The following is a 22,648-nucleotide window of genomic DNA, read 5'->3' on the forward strand; positions in this document are numbered from 1 at the left end:
AGGAGGAGATTTCAGCAGCAAGCTTGAAAGACAAAACTGAAGCTTAAGAGGGAACACTTGTGCTGAAGGTGTGGGGCCAGAAGCCATCAGTGTACAAGTGGTAAAGTCATAGACATGAATGAGAGAAGAGTACGTGAGGAGAGAAAAACAGTGGATGAAAGACCGAACCTTGAGGAATATCAACATTTAAGGAACAGAAAGAGACAGAAGAGATTATCAGACAATGGTAGGAAATGAAAGCCAGGTTGGAGTGGGTTGCAAAACCGAAATCAAGATGTTCAGAGAGCAAGGAGACCGCAACTCAGAACACTGCAGAAAATGGGGGAGCAGCCACAATTAGAGAGCAGGAATTCCTAAAAGAACCAGTAAATCACAAGGAGAAAAGGCATTCAGAGAGTGAGGAGTATGTCATAAAAGTGAGTTGAGGGAAGTGTTAGGCATAAAGTAATCAGGGGTGTACTACCCTTTTTCTAATCTTCCCTTGTGGTACATAGGAAATGTTGGCTCTAACAAGAAAGGTAGACTGAAAGGGTTTGGGACCTAGGACAAGGACTGCTGCCCACTGGGGTAGTGCAGGTGCTGGCGAGAGAGTAAAATTTGGGTAGGCATAAAGAAACTACGCAGCGCTAGATACATGGGTAAACCAGCTGCTAGTAATCAAGGAAGCAATACCCTCCCCCACCTTTCTACCCTTCTCTTGAAGCACATGGGAATGTCTTTTCTTACTTTAGCTGGCTGTTACCTGAATGCAGGCCTATTCGAATCCGGACTGGGACCTCTGGCATGTGTCGCATCTTGAAGGTACCAACGGAGCTCAGGATATCTAGGGACATGTTTGCAATCTCAGCTGCATGCCTACTGCCATTCCTCTTTGGGAGGCCTGAGGCCACCATGTAAGCATCTCCAATGGTCTCTACCTGGGAATTATGAGAAATAGAATTAGCAGGTAAATAACGTGTGTGTTGTATGCATGTGTGTGTGCACACATGTGGATGTGTCTATGTTTCACAGAGCTTAAGGAATATGATGGAGGCCTACTTCTTGTAAAGGGAGGAAGACAGAGCAAGGCTCTCAGTGGTTCAAGGTCTGGCTGCACATTAGAATCATTTAAGGAGCTTTATGGAAAAAAAGTACTAATGTATAGGTCCCACACCCAGAGATTCTAAAATAGGTGCAGCTACTTTGCAGATTCCTGCCATTCCTAGAGAACTATCAGTCTTCAGGTAATTCCTGGAGAAAGGGGAAGGGAAGATTTCTGGGACCTCCCATGGGTTTCCATGGAAGAGCCCCCTAGCTGCAAGTGAATATGGCACTCTTCTAACAAAGCATTTCTCTAGATGATTTCAGGTAAATGAGCTGGGGCAGCCTTAAGGCAAATATAGAGAAAGGGAGAGGAAGGAGGTAGAAGAGATTGTCCCTTCTGCTTTGCCTTGGGTCTGAGAACTGGGTCTTTTTCCACCAGCTACCTCCTCCTCTCCTGGTGCTACCTATCTAAGGAGGAGCAGTACGTGCCCTCAACTGCTTTGCAGGGGGCAGTTAGAGCTGGATACTTGTAAAGAAAGGCAATCTATGTTCCTCATCTTCCCAACAGAACTGTCCTCACTCTTAGGTGACTAGTAAATTGAAGCTTTTCAAGTAAATCCAAAAGATAAGTAAGCTGAAAGGATTTCCATGAAATGTGCCAGTCAGGCTCTGCTAGGATAAGTTTGGATCAAGTTAAAATCCATGTTATTCTAGACAACTGCACTCACAGAGTGCAATAGTTAAGACCATGAAATTCTGATGTCATACCACCTTGGTTAGAATCCCAGATACACCATTTACAGACTGCATGGCTTTGGGAAGCCACTTAACTTCTCTGTGCTTTAGTATCCTTATTTGTAAAATAGGATAATGACAGTACCTACCTTATAGAGTTTTCTAAGGACTAAATAACTTAATATATGCCAAAGCACTTAAAACCTGTCTGGTAGATGATAAGGGCAAGCTATCAGCAGCAGCAGCCATCATCATCATCATCATCATCACCAAACTGATATGTCTTGACATAAACCATGGGATGGTGGCTATGACTCAGCTTCAGAGAAAGTTTAGTAATCAGCAATAGGCCCCTCATCATGCCTTTCTATATAGCCAATAACAATAATGCTTTGAATCCATGGGACTTTGTACCTCACCATCCAGGGCCTCCCTTACCTGGTGCAATTTGAGAAGAGGATCCCTGCCCTCAAATATGTATGCCTGCCTGCACAGAGGAAGGCAATGGTTATGATGCAAATGTTACATGGGAGGGAGAGACTCACTGGCTGGCCATTATCAAAGAATAGTGGTTGACTCTTCCCCCAAATGATTCAGTCACCCAGGGGTCCCCACCAGTATGGATGAAGATATTAGAAGGCAGGGAGCATGGGCACTGCCTAGTCTTGGTGTGAGACTGCTGTGGGGAATTGTGGGTGGCGTATGCCAGCATAAGGACACAAAAAAAGCAGAGGATGTATAGAAGGAGGTCTGGTTGAGATTGGGTGGTGGCAGGATAATTGAAACTGTAAACAAAGCACCAACTTCATAATTCTGAAGTAACCTTCTTACTTTCATTTCAGATTATCAAGTGCCAGGGGAGGTGATTCCAATTTTATAGGTAAAGAAAATGAAAACACAAACAGGTTTGGTGAGTCACTTCTGGTTTAATTTTTATTTCCTTCGCACTGTTGCTTTTAATAAACAGCAGTGAAAAGTTAGATTTCATTTTTGTATTTGTATAGCCCTGTTTTTTCCTGGAAACAGCCTACTAACTCCCTTCTGCAGCCATAAAGTACCAAAAGATCTTATGGCCTCAGCCCTAAGACTTCCAACAATTGTCTGAACAGTATCAGCTTCATTGATTAAACCAGTGGCTGTGTTACTGCCCATGCTGAATTATCTTTGATTTTAGTTTCAATTGAATTAGCTTTTGGTGATTTGGTTTTCTCTTCAAGCTGCTTGAACTGAACAAGTTAAGACAGGTAGTCTGATTCCATGGATTTTTCCTACACTGTGGTTTCCATGTGTGCTTCTTGATTAGTTTGTACTCCTGCTGATTGACAGGTATGATGTCTATTTCTGAGCCCTATTTAGGTAGATTGGCCTACCCCTCAGGCTCCGTACCTGACCTGAAAGGGCCCTGCCTAATCTGAGATAAACACACTGCCCTGTGTGTGATTTGAGAGTTGGAACATTTCAGACTAATGTGAAGGATCCAATGAATGGAGGTACTCATTCCACAGCTCTACCTTGGTTCCTGGGACAGAGGAGCTGTCTGAAGTTTGGGATGCCTGGGGCATATTTCTCCAATAAGACAAGTATCCATGTTGCAGACAACATGGAAATGGCATTGCACAGCTGTAAGATTTTTAGTCATTTTCTGCCTCAATAAAGACAACACATAAAATCAAGGGTAAGGAAGCATGGCACCTGAAATGAGTGAATGTAGTCATCTGTTCTCTGCTCATCTTCTGAAACCTTGATAGGAAGAGTGGAAATTGACAGCTGGAGGGGCGGGGGGAAGGTGGGGGCAGGTGTTTGCAACCTCACAATTAATGACTTCCCTAGACCTCAGACTACTAAATAGGCTCTTGGTTACCCAGTAGCAATCCCAAAGAGCCTCACGTCTAATAGTTCTTTGACATATGTAATGCCAGAGTTCCCCCCTGTATAAAAACATTACCTAAGGGAGGAAACCAAATTTTAGCAGCATGTATTAGATCTACACAAGCTTTACCAAGAGGAACTCTGTAGCAGTCATCAACTAGGGGCAAAACATCAATGCTTCTTCCCCTTCCCCTTCAGTACCTAGCATGATAGTGCCTACAGTGTGGTTACTTAGCCACTGAAACACAATAAGCCTTTTTTGCTCTTCTTAGTCTCAGTTCTAGAAAACAGCTCAAAGGAAATCTAACTAGCAATCTCTTGCTGGGTTCATACTGTTACTTTGTAAAGTGTGAAATTGTATGCATTCTATCCGGCCTTCATTTCTAATAAGGTACCAATGGAAGTGGTATACTATTTAAATTTTACTTCCTAACTAACCACATTCAGTAAAATCCTACCTTTTAGTTTTGGAATGCATACCAATAAGCCTCATACAAAAATTTTCTCTCTAGAATATATATGTCTCTGCTAAGTAACTTACCTTGTAGACATCATGACTGCCAATGATGGCATCAAAGAGTGTGTACAGGTCATTGAGAAGATCCACCACCTCAATGGGCTCACTCATGGCAGAAATGGTGGTGAAGCCCACAATGTCACTGAAGTACAAGGTGACCAAGTCAAAGCCCTCAGGTTCAACCGTGCAGCCCTTTTTGAGGGATTCAGCAACTGACCTGTAAAGCAGACACAACTATTCCTCAGAGAATATAGGCCTCCCTGCATGTCACACACACATCTGCTAGAGCACAGTTTCTCCAAAAATCACTGCCAAGTAAATGATGAGTAAGTAGATGTCATCTGGATGAAAACATTAATTATTTAATTTATTCTATAAATATATATTGAGTGTTTATGATGTGCCAGGCACTGTTCCAGATGCTGGAATACAGCACTGAACAGACAGCCTTTGTCTGTGTTTTTGTGGAGTTTTTTCAGCAAGCTATCCTTCTTCCTCAGCTGTCCCTTCACTCGGGGAATGTTCCTAGGTGGCTGCTTTGCATGAGACTAGTTTCCCCTATTGTCTCCTAGAAGATTACCTTATGACATGATAAGGTGCCTTGGAAATTTTGGAAACTGTATCAACAGATAAGGCTTTGAACTAAGGAAGAAAAAAACCTAGAAGAACAACTCTGCTACTTTCTTCTAGGAGCTCAAAGAACTGCCTCCTTTTAATTGGTCAACTTCCAGGCAAAGTCATGAAGTGACACATAGAAAAACTGAAGCACCAAAAACTTAAATGACCAGCATGATCCACAGGTAGTGGGAAATTAGGAAGTGTGCTCTTCTCCCTTGGTTTCCAATTCATCTTTGATTTGAAGGTGTGACTCAAACCTACTGGGAGTAAAGAGGGTACAGGACAGGGGGAGGGAGCAGTTAGTTGATGGGTAATTTTTTTTCTATTTTTAATAGAACACACTGTTACAAGGATTTACACTCCTCAGGTGTTCACACATACGGTGGTAGCATCTGTGTTAGAAGCTTTTCCGTTTTCTGTTTTTCAATTTCCAGCTCTTCAGTCCGTTCCCGGATCAAATCTTCCAAGTTGCTAGAATATTGTTCCAACATCCGAAGCATGGAATCAATGATATTGGTCTTCTTCCCTTTATTGAAAGTTTTAAACTGGAGGTAAAACAGAAAAAGGAGCCAGGGAATTCTTAACCCACAAACTCAGAGATGATGGCTAGGACACCTCATCAAAAATCCCTTCCTCCAAAATGCCAGGGCATGAGAAGTAAACCTAGGTATAAGTAGGAAAAGTCACCACTCAACTTCATTGTTACCTGGCCCATTCACAAGACTCTTTTCCCCTGAGCACTTCTTCCCCTACCCTTCTGGTTCTTTGAAATCTGAGCAAAGGTGTTCTGGGAAGGATTCTTCAGTTCCCAGATGCTGTCACATGAATAGTAGCCACTTCAAAGACAATAGGATCTGGTCTTGAGCTCTGGCCATTTGTGAGTGGGATAAGAGGAAAGAGAGAAGGAAGCACAGTTTTACCCTTCTAGATAATCAGCCTATGAAATCATCCTTACTTCTAATGCCACTGTGTTATCAGTTCTTGGACAGAGGGAGGTTCCTTGACCTCTTAAATATGACCCAAGAGCTACATGGTAAAATCTACCCCTATTTCTTACCATGGGGTCCAGGAATAATGATGTGCCCTACCACCTGCCCTTCATGTCAGTCAGGGTCATGTAGAAATTCAACTGGTCTTGAGCCATTCTATGCCCTGATCCTTTAGAGGTGGGTGCATGCCGCAGCTTTTTCATGAGCCCTCCTGAGACTCTGTCCATCTACAGAGACAGGGAGAACGGCATAGCATTGGAATCACAAGAGTGTAGCCCCTCCTTGCTGGTGTGGTCAGCATGCACAAGGCTGTGTTTACAATAAAAGACTGGTGGTAGTTTTGCTGAGCAGACGTCTAGGAACCTATCCCAATGAGCCCTTTTTATGCAGCTGGGCCACACATGCTCCCCTTAGCACTCAGTGTCCCAAGGCTGATACTAGGAGTCCCTTTCTGAGCCTGGTCCACGTCTACATGTCTACCAAAGTCCTACAGGTAATCTCAGTAGCCAGTTCAATTGTTTAAGCCCCCCCCCCCATTGCCTAACCCAGGGAGCCTCCCTCTCTTCCTCTTTCCATTTAAGTTTTATTAGCTGCAGGAAGTTGGCAGGCTATCCTTGTCTTTCAGTACCGAAGCATTTCAGTAAAGGCAGTCCCACCAATGTCTTGTTTGAAGGCCGTATGATGTGCACTCCTTCTGTCTATCACCAGCTTCTCTGCTGCCTTCTGAAATAACATCTGTAGCATCAACACAAGAGCAAATGCTTTTCTCTTGCCTCATGGTAAGTTTTCAGAAATGTGACCTTCATGGTCCTTTGCCTTTTCCATACTATTGAACACATGTTTGAGTGTCCTCAAGAAACCCAGCCAGGCTAATGGAGGCACTGTTAGCTGGGGACATGGATGACTTCATATGCAGGGCCCCTCAGGCTTTCCATCCAACTCTTTCTTTTTTCTGCCTCAGATACCTGCCACTCACAAAGCATCTCAGTGCTGTACTCCAGCCAGGCTCAAAAGCTTCTCCACCAGAGCTGACACAGCACTCACAGAAAGCACCCTCAGTTTCGGTATCCTGTAGTTTCAACAAAGCCCTAAGCAGCATGTTCCTACATAGGAACTGCACTTTAGCTCCCTTAGCAGGGCTCTCTCTGTCCTTACCTCATTTCCCCTTTTTCATCCCCAACTATAGGGAAAGAATCAAACTCTTTAGAAATTCAATATCTTAAGGAGAGAAGTTATCATTTTCCGTGCACTCTATTGCCTCAAGGAGTTCCCTAGGAACCTAAAAAGGCTTTACTACTCCCCATTTGCACTTTCTTCCATCATGAGCACACTTTCAAACACCATTTATCTTTCCTGACCCTCCAAAACCATCTGGCATCACTTAAATGGTATACTCAGCAGAGTTCTCTGGGATCTCCAAAGCAAACATAGCTCTATGAAGGTCCACATCTCTTCCATGATACCCATCTTTTAACAGTCTCAATGCCATTGCCTTGCAAATGCCCAGTGGTTCAATTTTATTTCTGAAAGCTTGGTTAGGTCAGATTGTGGATGGTCTGGAACAGAGGTTCATATACCAAAGAACATTAAAACCAACCATTGCTCTCTTGGAGGATGTGCTAGGAATGCTCCAGGATTAAAAGCCTCCAACTAGCCACCCCATGCTACTTCCCCAAGAGGAGTGATTTTCTCTCTTGCAAGAGATTCCTTTCACAATATCATGAGAACCCAAATACTTAGTTTTGGGTAGGCCAGCTTTGGGATGACTTCTGGGCAATGCTAAGATTCAGAGAGTACTTACCTGATTAAATATTTCATCAAAAGTTGGTCGCTGTTCTGCAGCTTCAGCCCAGCACTGCTTCATTAGCTGGAGACATTCTGCAGGGGCATACTCAGGAGGAACCACTGGTCTGTACACAGGAGGAGGCTTCTTAAGTCTGTCTATGATTTCTGTCCAGAAACAAGAACAAAAAGTCTTAGAAATCGTAGAAAAAGCACTAGGATTTGGCAAAGATCATAGAGTTTTAGCCAAGAAAGAGGTTAATCAGGAAAAATCACAGAAAGCCATCTCCTTTGCTTTCTCCTTAGGTGGCTTGAATATAAATTGTATCTGAGCAAAGGATGTGTCATTCAATTGATGAGGGGACAAGAAAATAACCAGTTGGGCTATTAGTATCATTTAGGTACAGCTTTATCCTGCTTCTACTAGGTTTTAGATGTGGCCTATCTGACATTGATTCTAACACTACACACCTCCAATGATCTGGCTCCCTTCACTGACCACCAAATCATCTAAACTTTTCAGTCTCCACAGTAGACCCACTTAGCCCTCCCTGAAGGCCCAGGCCCAGCCCAGATCCATGCTGTGAGCCCTGCCTGGCCCCTAGGGAAAGAGGATTAAGAACTCCAGTCAATAGTTCAAGACCTCATCTGGATCCTTCTGACTGCTTGTCCTTAAACTTCACTTTCAGTGGAAAATTTACTACGTATCAGACTATGGACTAACCACACTGAATGCATTCTTTCATTAGATTCTGACTACAAACAGATGAGGTAGGAATCCTTATTTTTATTTTACAGAAGGAGAAAATGAGGGACAGAAAGAAATTGCTCAAAGTCACAAGGCTAGTAAGTAACAGAATTTGAATTTGACCCCAGGCAGTCTTGCTTCCAAATGCCTCAGACTTCAAGTAGGAGTTCCAAAACTCCCTGTTCAAGACCCAAAAACCATTAGTGAGCAAAGATCTAGATCAGGGAGACTGAGAGAACTCCCTGGAAGTAGGAGAAAATAGTTAGCCTCCAATGTCCTCAGCAACCCACACTCAAACTGGACCAGCCTAGCCTTCTGCCAAACATTCTTAAAACACGAATCTGGCCATGTCACTTTCTTGCTTAAAACCCTTTCACGACTTCTCATAACGTAGAGGGTAAAATCCAAGCCCTATCTCTTGAGCTCATTTCTTATCCCTAAACACCTCCCAACACCCCCAACTCCAATTCTTATCATGAACCAAACCTTGCTTGCCCCACCAGTGTGCCCTCCCCACCCTTACATTGGCTATAACACTCCAACAGTGTCCCCTTGTTTCTATGAAAGAATTTCAGCTGTTGCCTCTGACTTCTCAGTGCCTTGTCACATCACACTTCTGCTCCTTTAGCCCAGGTTGGCCTATACCAGGAATAGTTTCTCTACTGCAGCACCCTGCCCTCAGTGTAATAGATTCCATGTGAACCAATCCCTTGGGGTGTGACTGCCCTCATCTGCTCTCTGGTAAAGGGAGTCCTTATCCTTTTACCAGAATACCACTGAGTTGAATGGGTTACCTCTCTGCTGAGGTTCAGCATAATTCATACCCTTCAGGACTTAATAGTCCAATTGAGGAAATAAACAATGACCAACAATATAAGCCTTCTAGCAGACATATACACAGGGATGCACAGAGGGGGCACCTCGCCCACGCGAAAGAAGTTATAAAAGGTTTTCCAGGGCAGATGGTAAAAATTGGATGATGCAAAGTGGGGAGGTGAGGGCATTCCAGGAACTGTGAACAGCACTCTTGAAGGCACAAAGATAAGAGACCAAGGTGCATCCAGTCATGTGGTTTCGCTGGTGTGCAGGGGGTGACAGAAGACAAGCTTAGATACGTGGCTAGGGGCCAGATTATGAAGAGCCTTGTATGTCATGTGAGGAATCTGGGCTTCATTTGACAAATGATGGGAAATACTTAGAGAGTTTTGAGTAGAGGAATGATATGGGACTCTGAGTAGGGCAAAGGATAGTTAAGTACTTAGGGCTTCTTTGTTTTGTTTTATTTGCATTTTTTAATTTTTATCTTGAAATGAATTTAGACTTCCAGGAAAGTTGTAAAAGTAGTATAATAATTCCCTGTATACCCTTCACTCAGCTTCCCTAATGTTAATAGCTTATATAACCATAGTACAAAGGAAATGAACATTTGGTACAATACTAATACTACTGTTCTAGTTTTATTTGAATTTCATCGATTTTATTCCTAATATCCCTTCTCTATCCCACAATCTTGAATCCAATTCAAGATCCCAATCTGCAGTTAATTATTGTGTCTCAGTCTCCTTCAATCCATGATGGTTCCTTATTCTGTCACTGTGTTTCATGACTTTTGATGAGTATTGGACAGTTATTTTGCAGAATGTCTCTCACTTAGGGGTGTGTCTGATGTTTTCTCATGGTTAGATTCAGGTTATGCATTTTTTGCAAAAATTCCACAAGGGTGATATTGTGCCCTTCTTGGTGTATCACTTCAAGGGGTACATGAGGTTAACATGCCTTGATCACTTGGTTAAGGTAGTGTCTGCAGGATCCTCTGTTAGTAAACGTATTATTTTTCCACCTGTAATTAGTAAGTATCTAGAGGGTTTACACTCTTAGAATATGCAAATATCCTGTTTCCCCTCAAACTTTTGCCCACTGATTTTACCATTCATTGATGGATTGTGCCAGGTAGTCAAACATTTTCATGAAAGATGAGGATGAAAGCCTATGGTATGAAAATATGGAAGGACCTTGCCATTCACCAGCATCTTGAGGGGTACTGAAATACCTGGCATGGAGTGTCTCAAAGTAGAGGAGGCTCCTAAAAAGAAAGAAAAAAAAAAGGACCAACATAGGTCCTGTAGGTCCTTGGCTTGCATCACAGTTTGGGAAAAGCCAGCTTCTTGGGTTACGGAATTTCTTCCAAATGCCTAAATCTGTTTGGCTCCAAGTCCCACCTGTACACAACTCGAGTTATTTGCAGACTAGCAGGCAGTTAGCACAGACAGATAAGAGTGTTCACTCTTGTGGCAAATTACAACAGCCTGGGTTAGGCTGATGATCTGGGTCATGGTGGCCCCCAGTGCCCTTTTCTCACCTCCTGCTTACCTTTGGCAGGCAGATCCACCATGCAGAATGGGGTGCCCCGGACCATCACTTCTTGCATGATGATGGCAAAGCTATAGACATCTCCTGCAAAAGAACCTAACCTGCTGCCCTTTGGAGCTCTCAACAGTTCAGGGGCCGTCCATAGCAACTCTGAAAAGAAAGCATTGTGTAATAAATGCAGGAAGGATTAACTGACAGCATCTGCAATGCCCTCAAGGGTTCCAAGGGTGCTGTTTCATTGACTGCTTTATATTTTTATTAGATAGAATGGCATGCTAGTGCCCCCCAGGGTCCAAATCTATGAATCTAAGAAATAACGCACAGAGAAAGCATACTACTCTCCCCACTCCAGGACCATGCAGGCAGACACAGCATAGGTGTGGGGAAGGGCAGAGAAGCTCAAAGTAGCAAAACTATCTGGCACTTTCTTTCTTGCTCTCTTGAACCTGCAAGTAGCAATTGGCAGGCTGCCAGGGAAAGGCAAGTGCACAACCACTCTAGTTGCCATGGATTTGCTGTTTGCTGAGATCTATATGTGCCTGGTAATTTGATTGTGTTGGAGCTCAGGGATTCACAAGTTGCTTTCTCCAGGTCTTCTCTAAGAGGATTAGAGGATCTCCAGGCTCCCTCTATTCCTCACAGAGCAAAAAGGTGCAACAGTCCCTTCAAGTCAGTTCTACAACTATTTATTAAGGGTCTACTATGTACGAGGCACTATGCTAGGTACAGGGATGGTGCCAGAGATGAATTTGACCTTGCCTCTGCCCTCGTAGAGTTCACAGACCAGTGGGCAAGACAGACCTGTGAACCCCTGACTGCAATACACGGCAGGGCCACTTAAGTAATGTAGAAAGAAATACACATTAATAATATAAATGGACTAGTCAAAAGCTGGAGGCAGCCTTTTACATTGAATCATATGAAATTGCCATTTCTGTGGGTCAAAAATGGTTGAATATTGGCAATTCCATGAAGTTCAAACTAGAAAAAGAGAAAACAGCTGGTCAAATTAATCCAGGAAGGCTTCCTGGAAAAAGTTAAATCTTAAAGGAGTTTGTTCAAAAGGTCAAGGATGCAGTTTCCTAGAGCTGAGAGGGTAAGGGCTTTGCAGGGAGAAAGAACAGTACGTGCAAAAGAACGAGAAGTAGAAAGGAGCAAATTGCAGATGGGGGTGGTGGTAAGCAGATTAGCTTGGCTGAAGAGAAGGGCTCTGTTAAGGAATAATGAGAAATGAGAAATGGGCTTGATGAAGTGGGGGAGGGAGAGTGGCTGGAAGAATGAGGGCAGAAGGTGAGAGGCCCTGAGAGCCAAATGAAGGCATTTGGAGTGAATACAAAAGGCAGTAGGGGTGCGGGAGCTGGAAAGGGATTTGATGAAAGCTGTGTTTGGAAGATTAATCTGGCAACCTGCACAAACTGGATTGAAGAAGGAGAGAGGCTGGAGTCAGGGAGACCAGCTAGGAAGTTATTACAGTAAGAGCCGGAGGCGGAGGCGAGGGGAAGGGGGCCAGAATGGGGGATGGGGGATGGGGGCAGCAGCAGCAGGACAGGGAACCAGATACACAGGAAGGCTATAATGAAGGTAGTGACTGGGCTGGGGATGGGATTCATGTGCTCCTTGGAGGGGAGATGTTTGGAGTAAACAAGGGGTTGAAGTCCAGGAAGGCAGTCTGGAGAAGAGTGTCTGCTGAGGGTGAGGGTGAGTGCAGGGGGAAAGTGCTGGCTAACTTTTCATCTCTATAAATTTGGGGTATTGAGAAGGGATCCCACGGGACTAGCCCATGGGAAGCAGGCCGGAGGATGGAAAGGTCAGAGGTTATTTTGATTTGTTAGTGAAACTTGGGAAAGAGAAACTCGCCCTGGAAATTCCTATTTTGAGCCAATCCTGATCAAAATGGTGGAACAAGGAATTCTAGCCTCACCCCCCAATCATGTACTCACTTTCTCCCTTTGTCTCCCAGATGTCCCCAGCCTTTGTCCCACACCCCTACATTCTCCCACCCTCATGACATTCTCTGATATTTTTACTATAATGATTTTGCCATTATATCTTCTTGTCTAGGAGGATTTGTATTTGCAAATAACCAAAAGATTGAACATTACTTTGGTGAAAAGAATACATTTCTGACTGTGGGATTTCAGGAATACATTTCTGATATGGTTTGGAGGGGCGGGGGGGTGTATCTTGGAGCAAGAAAAACGCAGCTGCTTCTTCTGTTACCCTCTCTCCTGCACATTTAAAAGCACAAGAAGGGAAAAGAGGGCAAAACTCTCTGGTAAAAAGCGAGGTGATTAAATACAATCATTACCAAATAGTATTTTCAAAGAGCACTTACATGTATGTTGTTAATGGCTAAAATGAGGCTTTATCTGCACTATACTTACATAATTGAAAGTGGACAGTAATGAATACACTTACAACCTACCCCCATTTCCCCATCCCCACTCCAGAGCCAAGTAAGAGCCACTACCTGCCATTAGACTTGAACTCTCAGGAAAACTAGAAAAATTACTTTGGCTTGTTTTGTATCTGCTGATGCCAGTACTAACTCTGAGCCTTGCTATGGTGATAAAAATCAACTGTGGAGAGCCAGCGTGGTGAAGTGCAAAAGAAAGTAGAGCTGAAAGTCAAGAGACAGGGGTTCACAATCTTAGCTTGGTCACCTTACCAAACCTCAGCTTCCTCATCTGTAAAATGGAAGTTGAGCCAGATGATTTGCAAGGGCCTCCTAATTATAAGATTCTATTAGCCCTGTCATCTAAGAGGGAAGCAGTAAGGTTCATTATTTCATTTTATTCGATCAATTCACTGATTCAACAAACATTTGTTTTGCCAGATGCTGTGAAAGGCACTGAGGGAGGCAAGCCTGTTTCTTGCCTTTGCAGAGCTTATAGGTTGGGAAGGGAGAGAAGACAGCATGCCATATCAACAAAGTATGATATTACAACTGGAGCGCCTGGGTGGCTCAGTCAGTTGAGCGTCCGACTTTGGCTCAGGTCAGGATCTCACAGTTTGTGAGTTCGAGCCCCGTGTTGGGTTCTGTGCTGACAGCTCAGAGCCTGGAGCCTGTTTCAGATTCTGTGTCTCCCTCTCTCTGCCCCTTCCCTGCTCATGCTGTGTCTCTCAAAAATGAATAAACATTTTTAAAAAATGTTTTTAAAGTATGGTATTACAACAAAGTTCAGGGGCACCTGCTTGGTTCAGGGTTAAGCATCTGACTTCGGTTCAGGTCATGATCTCACGGTTCACAAGTTGGAGCCCCACGATGGACTCTATACTGACAGCTCAGAGCCTGGAGCCTGCTTCAGATTGAGTGTCTCCCTCTCTCTTTGCTCCTCCCCTGCTTGCGTTCTGTCTCTCTCCCTCTCAAAAAATAAATAAACATTTTTAAATGTTTAATATAAAAAAACAACAAAGTTTAAAGCCCTAAGGATCATAAAGAGAGGAGCTTAGCTGAGCAAAGGGGGTCATGGAAAGTCTCTTAAATCAGTGGTATTAAAGTTAAGCCCTGAAGAAAGAGTAGAATTTAGCCAGACTCAGAGGAGTGTATAACAGACTGGGAAGGGAAGAGTATCCCAAGGAATGGGCACAGCATGTGTGAAGACCTGCAAGTAAGAGAGAGCCTGGGGTAAACAACTGGAAGGAGCTCAGTACTGCTAGAGCACAGATGTGGAGAGGGAGTGATTAAGCACGAGAGGTCCACAAGGCCCAAACCACACAGGGCTCATAAGCCATGTAAAGGAATTTGAACTTTATCCTAGGAGCAATGGGAAGCCATTCAGTGAGTTTTGGCACAGCTGTAACATGATCAGATTTGCAGTTGAGAAAACTCCCCTCTGGCTGCAGTGCGTGAAGAGTGGATTTGAGCATCCAGACTGCCATTGCAATTTGGAGAGTGAAATGAAGCAGTAAGAGGGAGAGACAGCAAGAGACAGGCCAGATCCATACACACACACACACACACACACACGCACTATCTTTTCCCCACTCTAATACCAGAGCTTCTTAAGTTTGCAAGTTGCCAACCTGTGAATTAAGTGGAACTCTGGGTGGCTGGTCATTGTGTTTTATCTTTTATAGATGACTCATAGTGACAGGAAGCTAAGTACTTGCCAATCTACAGCCGTTGTCCTCAACATCCTCAGCATTAACACCAGGCAACTATTCAAGATTTCAAATTGGAATTAGCCAAACAATAACCATAAGACTAAGTTGGCAACAAGAACAGGTCCACAGAAAGGGGGTGGGGGGCGGAGAGAGAAAGAGAGAATATCACATGGTTTTTACTGTGATTACCAGGAGCTTCAAGTCCTCCAAAGTATGGATGGGCAGAGAAAGGAAAATGTTATTATAAGCCATAATTTAGCTAGATGTAGGGGCCAGTCTTCCAAAAACCTGAATTGAATTCCTGGCACTGCTGCTATGTAGCTGCAGGACTTGGGCAAACCTTGAGTCTCAGTGATCTCATCTGTAAAATGAGAAAGTTGGACTAGATGCCTCCCTAAAGTTCAGTATTCCATAAGTTTTATAGAGCACGAAGATGATGCCACTGATGGCTGAGCTGTCTGTCTGTCTGTATGCATGTGTCCTCCCTGTGTCTTTCAGTTTTCGTTTCTCTTATGTAGTAAAGTCTGCAGTGTGAAAAGTTCCAATGCCACAGACTCTTAAGAATATGAGTATATGTTGCTATCTTGATATGTCCCTCTGTCTGCCTTTTTGGGGTTGTCGGTTTCTCTGTGTTTTTATGTCACTCTCTTCTTCACCCTTGCAGTGCTGGTCAAAACCTTTAATGCCCAAGTTTCCTATATGTATTTAACTCAGTTCATTCTCTCCTTCTCTACTCTTTCTCTTTCTTCCTTCTTCTCTTCCATCAGTACATTCCCTCCTATTTTTCACTCACCCACTCCCAATTCCCCATCTCAGATTTCTCCTTTTTCTTTGATCTGTTATGACCCCTACAGGCATTGTTTGGTGCTGCCACCGGGGCCCTAAACAGAAGACAAAAACACAAAACGGGAGTTTACAGGCATGCCTACTTATTTACTAGAAGGCCATACTTCTGTCTGAAGCCATCCCACACAACCCACAGAGTATTTACTTGTTAGGAGCCCCCTCCTTGCTTCTTTCTCTCAGACTGAGAGAGTGAGGGTAGGCTCTAGTGACATCCCATTCCAGCATGTGCTTCGTGGGGGTCCAGCTACCAAATTACCTTCCATTCAACTTGACAGGTATTTATTGAGCACCTACTGTGTGCCTATAGCTCAGCAAGTTCCTCCAGAGACTCCTGGGGTCTCCAAACAATACCGCCTAATCCTGCCACAGCAGGAACTCAACATTATTGCACTGGCTTTGTTCTGAAGGGTAGGCTGTGCTGAGATTACAGCCTGCAGACTTCATTCAACTCCTTTGGCTTGGAAATGAGGCTGAATTTTCAACAAAAGTAGGTAGTTGAATCGGCCTGAGGCTTTAATTCAGTGCGTATTCTCATTTGAATTTTGGAGTTACCTTGTATGCATCAGAAGGGCATAATACATTGCTTACCTTCTGCAGAAGGTTCCTCTTGGGAGAGTCTTAGTGTTTCCAAGATATCATTAAAGCCGTAATCTGTCACTTTTAGTACAAAACGCCCATCAACCACACAGTTCCGAGACTTCAGCCTCCCATGAGCAAACTCTCTGTGGTGTAAGTACTTCATGCCCTGCAGATGATACAAACAGGATTTATTTAGTAACTAATTTAACTATTTTGTGCTTTTAGAAGCCAGTGTCTGAGCTTGTTAATGGTATGAGCTATTATAGTCAAGAATTCAGCCCTTTTTTCTTATATGCAGGCAAAGCAAAATTTTGACAAGAATTATTTCCAGGTCCCTTCCAGCTCTAAAATTTTATGCTTTGATGAATAAATGTATCTTGTATGTATAGAGAAGTGTCTGTTATTGGGAGATTTATTGACATTTCAAACATAGGATAGATCCATGCATACATAATTTCCAAGAATTGAAAGATTCTGATTTCCCCCCAAAAGGTCTAGCCCAACTTTCATCCACCATTGGCAGGAATGAAAATTGGTTCACCTTTTTGGTGGGCAATTTGGCAACAGGTATCAAAATTGAAAGCATGCATACCCTGTGACCTAAGGATTCTGCTTCTCCTCTAAAGAAATGCTTGTACATCTGCACAAGGAGACATACACCAGAATGCTCAAGGCAGCTCTGCTTTATAATATTATATCATTAAAACTATAGTAAGTATGTATCAAGAAGGAACTGTCCAAATTGTGGTGCATCCCAACTGTGGAATATTCTCCAGCAGTTAACAGCAATAAAATAGATCTGTATGTATGAACAGGGAATCATCTCTAAGCCATAAAGTAAGTGAAAAATACTAAGATGCAAAACTATGTGACAGCATATATTTTTAAAAACAACCAAATCTATAATGTATGTAAATACACATGAAATGAATTGCAAGGTTAATCATCAAATTGTCATCAGTGGTTAACTTTGGGGGAAGATGTGAAAGAGGGTTGAGTAAATGTCAATGTATTCCCATATATATTTATATCATGTGATTTTAAATTTCATTTAATACGGTATTTTTGTAATTAAAAATAGAACATGAAAGCTGAATACTGCTGATCTTTGCAGCTTGCTGGGCAACTTTATATGACATTCAAATGTAATCCACCAGGACTCTATCAGATGGGTTTATTCATTCACATATAAATGCAATTCATATTCTAGTGCAATCATCTCAGAACTGTTTATGCTGAGCCCTTTTAAGTACATTGCTCTATTTTGTGGCCTGACACTCCTTTGTATTTGTATGCTTTACATCCTGTGCCCTCAGAAAATCTGCAGTCCCCAGTACTTCCAAGCCAAGTCTGCAGTGGGTGAGATTTCCCCCAGGGTTGTCTAATGCTTGGCTTTCATTTATCATGGGCCTGAGAGGACTGTCATTTAGAAGATTCTCCCTTAACTCACGGGACCTTGCTTATAGGATGAGTGGAAAGAGTACTAGAATTGAAATCAGGAGATTTGGATTCTATTATCAGCTCTGCCACTTAATAGTAGGCTGATAAATATTTATTGAGCACTTACTATGTATGGCAGACACTATATAACAAAGTATACCTCATTTAGCTTCTCTGAACCTCCGTAAAAGGAGGCTAATCACACTTATTTTATGGACAATTGGAATGCGATAATGTCTATAAAACTACCTTGAAAAAGGTTAGGCCACAATAGAAAGGTCAAGACTGGTCAATATGCAGGAAGCTCAACAAATCATTGATTAAGCAGTTCAGCTCCATAAAAATGCATGTAGATAAAATTTGCATATTATTCCAAGGAGTTCAAGGACTGCACTAAAGCCAATGCATAGACCCATCCATGAACCCCCTTAGCTGTCAATAGTCCTTGCCTCAGAGAATGGAGTTGCTGCCCAATAGACCCTATGGTCTTTTGGCTTTCTGGTCATGCTGAGTTTTATATTTACACCAATGGTATGTAAAGACCTGTCACCTACTTCTAGACTGAAGCACCTTTTAGAAGGCGAACCAGGAGATGAAGCTAAGCAGCACCAAAGGATCTGGGAATGAGTACTTTTCCACATCCAGAACGCAGAGAAACAGGATGGAAGAAAGTATTGCTTAAGGTAAAGAGTGCTCAATGGCAACAGGAAGTAAAGACAAATCTGGCCCTCAAATTGAGGAACAGGGGTGGGAAGAGTAAACCTTTTCTATATCAGTACCTTATAATAGATATGGACAAAGGGACTATGAGAAGGGATGGGGGTAGACCATGGGTAGGAAGGTGGAAGAGTGAGATCATCACAATGACCCAAGGAAAATAAAACATCCCAAAAACATTTAAATTCTAATCTCTAGGGAAAATCTAAAATTTCCTCAGTCTTTCCATTAACCTTGATGAGATCCAACAGAAGTGATGATTTAAACATCCAGTCAAGTTTCACATCCTGATTTGTCAATATGTCTTCTAGGCTCCTTCTGGAACAGAATTCTGTCACAATGGCAAACATTCCTGAATCATAGAAGAAGCCCAATAAAGGGTTAATATTTTCATGACGTAGGTCCTTCATCTGGAAACAGAGGGAGAGAGAAAAGTCACAACTGTCCTGTCACAACTGGGGACTAGAGTTTAGAGCACATACCCTTCTCTTCATTCTTCCTATGACTGGTTGCTGTGATAAGCTGAATTTTGGCCCCCATTATCTCCAATCTCTGATTTTAGTCCTGTGATTGTTATGTTATATTGCAAAAAGTAGGCCTAATCTGATTATATGAGTCCTTCAAACCAAAAGAGGAGGGAGGAGCAAGAGTCAGAGAGATTCAAAGTGTGAGAACTCAACACTCCATTGTTGACTTTGAAAATGGAGGAAGGAGGCTACAAGTCAGGGAATATGGGCAGCCTCTGGAAGCTGCAGACAGCTCTCAGCTGACACCCAGCAAGGAAATAGGGACTTCAGTCTTACAACTGTACAGAACTAAATTCTGCTGACAATCTGACTGAGCCTAGAAGTGATTTACCCCCAGAGACTCCAAATAAGGGTCCAGCGTGACTGACACCTTAACTTCAGCCTTGTGTGATACTAAGTGGAGCACCCAGCTGAGTACACATAGACTTCTGATCTACAGAACACTGAGATAATAAATGGGTGTTGTATTAAGCCACAAAGTCTGTGCTATTTTGGTATGGCCATAAAGGTTCTGCTCGCCAATTCCACTGTGTCTGTTGGGGAAAGGGGCTTCCCATATAACCAAGCAATTATTCAACACCAGCTGGGTGTCCTATAATTCAATTCTGACAATACCTGCCTGGAGATAGCATCAGATACCACAAGCTAAGGGTTCAGTTCTACAAGATTGCTCCCATACACACACACTTCAGACACCAGTGACAAATCCAGGTCACCTGGGCTGCTGACAAACCAGGAATAGATTGGAGGTTCCAATAATTTGCTAGAGTGATTCGCAAAATTCACAGAAACATTTTACTTACTAGGTTACCAGTTTATTATAAAAGGATATAATTCAGGAACAGCTAGATGGAAGAGATGCATAGGGCAAGGTATAGGGGAAAGGTGTGGAACTTTCATGCCCTCTCCAAGCATGTGCCACTCTCCCCAAATCTGCACATGTTCACCAACCTAGAAGCTCTCCAAACCCTGTCCCTTGAAGTTTTTATGAAGGCTTCATTACATAGACATGATTGATTAAATCATGGGCCATTCATGATTCATTCAACCTTCAGCCCCTCTCCCTTCCCCAATTGTCAAGGGGGTGGGACTGAAAGCCTCAACCTTCTAATCACGTGGTTGGTTCCCCTGGCAACCAGCTACCATCTTTAGATGTACTCCAAACATCTCGTTAACATAATAAAATACACCTTTACCATTCTCCTCACTTAGGGAATTCCAAATGTTTTAGGAGCTGTGTGCTAGAAATAAGGATGAAAACAATATATATATATTATAAATATATATATATACAGTATCATAGGCAGTGATAGAAAATTAACGCAATGGTCAGAGGGAGATTTTAGAGAGAGATCTATCTTAGCATATTCTAAGTGAATATTAGGTCTGTGGCCTTCTTCCTGATTCGTTGAGGACTCTGGAATGGAGCTCAGTGAGCCAGGAGAACTAAAGAAGTTTAATACAATAACAGATTGTCTATTTGTGGATATTCATCTCTCCAGTGTCTATTAAAATAGATAGCCTACATAAACATCAGGCCAAACTCTATAAAACTTGTTTCAGAAGAAACATCTAGAATTTTTACCACATTTTCCCTTTGCATCATTAATTTTTTCACTAATGCAAAAAGCATTCAGTGTGTGCCCACATGTCCAAGGCACTGGACTACATACATGCTAGAGATGCAGAGATACACAAAATGAAAAGAGCTCACATTCAAAGAGGGGTGATAGACAAATAAGCTGACAGCTGTATTTTACTGTGAAATGTATTCTTACGGAAGGTTGCATGGCATGCTGGGGGAGCTCAGATGTTAATTCAGCCTGAAGGATCAGAGAAGCCTTCCGTGAGGAGGTAATGTCTTGACTGCCAGGAAGGACAAATACGGGTTGACCAGATGAAGGTGACAGGGTGGGAGGGGCTGAGAGTAGGAGCATGTTATGTTGAGGAAATTGAAACAGGTTTAGGGTGGCCAGAACAGAGTGTAAGGGAAAGAATATGAGACAAAAGACTGGAAAGAGAGAGACAGGAACAACATTCCATGGGTCTTTGACAACCTTGATACGGTATTTGAAATTTATATTATGGGCACTCAATAATTGCTATCTACTATTCTTACTATTTAAAGGGGATGAGAGGGAAAAGGGCTCCATGATCACTTCCAGATTTCTACCTGGATTCCTGGGCAGATAGCAGTTCTATATATTGATATAGGAGACTCAGGGATGGTGTAGTAATGGATATGTTGGTGTCCCACCCATTTCCCCTTTACTGTGCATCACTCAGCTGCTGTGAATGTTGGCTGATAACTCACAGCTGTTCATTCTCAGGAAAATTGTCCTAGGGTCCAAGCCAAATGGAAGCCAACTTACCTTAAAGGTTTTGTCCCACCCACAGACCTTAGCCAATGATTGACTCCCTGGGAATGGTACAAAAGTCCAACTCCCTGGCCTCAAGGTGGGACTCCTGATATAACTTGCAATCCAGCATTTTCCCCATGAGATCACACTGAAGCTAGTCTCCAGCTGAGATCACATACTTGCTGAACTATTACTTCTGCCCTATGCTGCTTCCCTCACTCCCTTTCTCTTGAAGCAATGAGTAATTTGAACAAGAATCTCCTCTCAGGCTCAACTTTTAGAGAATCTGACCTAAAATAGATGCAAAAACAAAATTTTGGTGATGAGGAAGGCCAATTAATTCAGCTTGGGAATTGTTAAGAATGAGGTGCCTGTGGGACATCAAGGTGGAACTATTCCAAAGACAGTTGGATATTCAGGGTTTGGAGCTCAGGAAAGAAGTCTGATCTAGATGGATAAATAAACTCAGGAACTGTAAACATGCAAAGCATGGTATACAAAATTAATGGGAGTGGCTAAGATAGCCCAAGGAAAGCCTACAGAACAAAAAGAGAACAGGAAAATATCAACATTTAAAAAATGGTAAAAGGAAGAACATCCTACATAGACTTAGAAATAAGGCCAGGGAAGTGGAGAAAAGACTGTTTAGAACAATATTATGAACACCACAGAAAGAGTTTCAGGAAACTGAGGTAAATGACAGAAAGAATTTCAGAAAAATGTTATCAATACCAGAGAAGTCAGATGAAGATGAAGACAGAAAAGTAGCTGATGAATTTGACCATCAATAAATTATTAATAATAGAAACTTACCCTATTAATATGTTTACACAGATATACAAAGATATATATATTCTACATATATTTCACAAATTGTACCTACATTTCATGTGGGAAATAAGGAAAAGGATTAAATCACAAATTATTCTATGTTGAGCATTGAGACTACAGTGGGACATTTATTGAGATGGAGTACACTGGCTTAGAATACGAGTCTACTTCTCCAACAGGGTGATGTAAGCTGAGGTTAAATTATCCCTAGTGGAATTGGCAGCTATTAACCATTAAAGGTGCCTTTTAAGCATAAAAGCCTGGCACCCATGACAAGTCATTTAGTACAAATGCAGCTTAAACCAGCTAAGACAGACATGGAAATTCAGCCCACACTAGTAAAGTGGGCACTTTCTATTAAAGTTTTATTGTACCATCTCTTATGGAGCAAGCAGCCAATACTATAGGTTCTAAACCTCTTTTAGAAGACAGAATACAAAGTGTCTGTGTCTGCCAGCTATTCAACACAAATCTATTTCCTTTTCTTATTCAAAAAACATCTAGTCCACATTTTATAGCCTCCCCTGGAGCCAACTGTAGCCATATGACTGAATTCTAAGGAGTGAAATGTAAGAGGAAGTGACATGTGC

The 22,648-nt window shown here is 42.5% G+C and overlaps 1 protein-coding gene across 3 annotated transcripts in view; it reads right to left on the minus strand.

Annotated features, from left to right (window-relative positions):
* Positions 1–22,648, minus strand: part of GUCY2F (guanylate cyclase 2F, retinal) — a 112,537-nt gene that overhangs the window by 24,604 nt on the left and 65,285 nt on the right. For all 3 annotated transcript variants that reach the window (XM_006943916.4, XM_019824153.3, XM_019824152.3), the window contains exons 9-15: positions 18,574–18,750; positions 16,193–16,349; positions 10,652–10,801; positions 7,553–7,701; positions 5,144–5,307; positions 4,169–4,361; positions 743–917 (exon numbers count right to left, since the gene is read on the minus strand). In XM_006943916.4, the coding sequence (XP_006943978.1) occupies positions 743–917; positions 4,169–4,361; positions 5,144–5,307; positions 7,553–7,701; positions 10,652–10,801; positions 16,193–16,349; positions 18,574–18,750 (1,165 nt within the window). The remainder of the gene's footprint in view (positions 1–742; positions 918–4,168; positions 4,362–5,143; positions 5,308–7,552; positions 7,702–10,651; positions 10,802–16,192; positions 16,350–18,573; positions 18,751–22,648) is intronic.

This window comes from Felis catus, chromosome X (assembly GCF_018350175.1).
Source record: "Felis catus isolate Fca126 chromosome X, F.catus_Fca126_mat1.0, whole genome shotgun sequence".
Classification (NCBI taxonomy): domain Eukaryota; kingdom Metazoa; phylum Chordata; class Mammalia; order Carnivora; family Felidae; genus Felis; species Felis catus.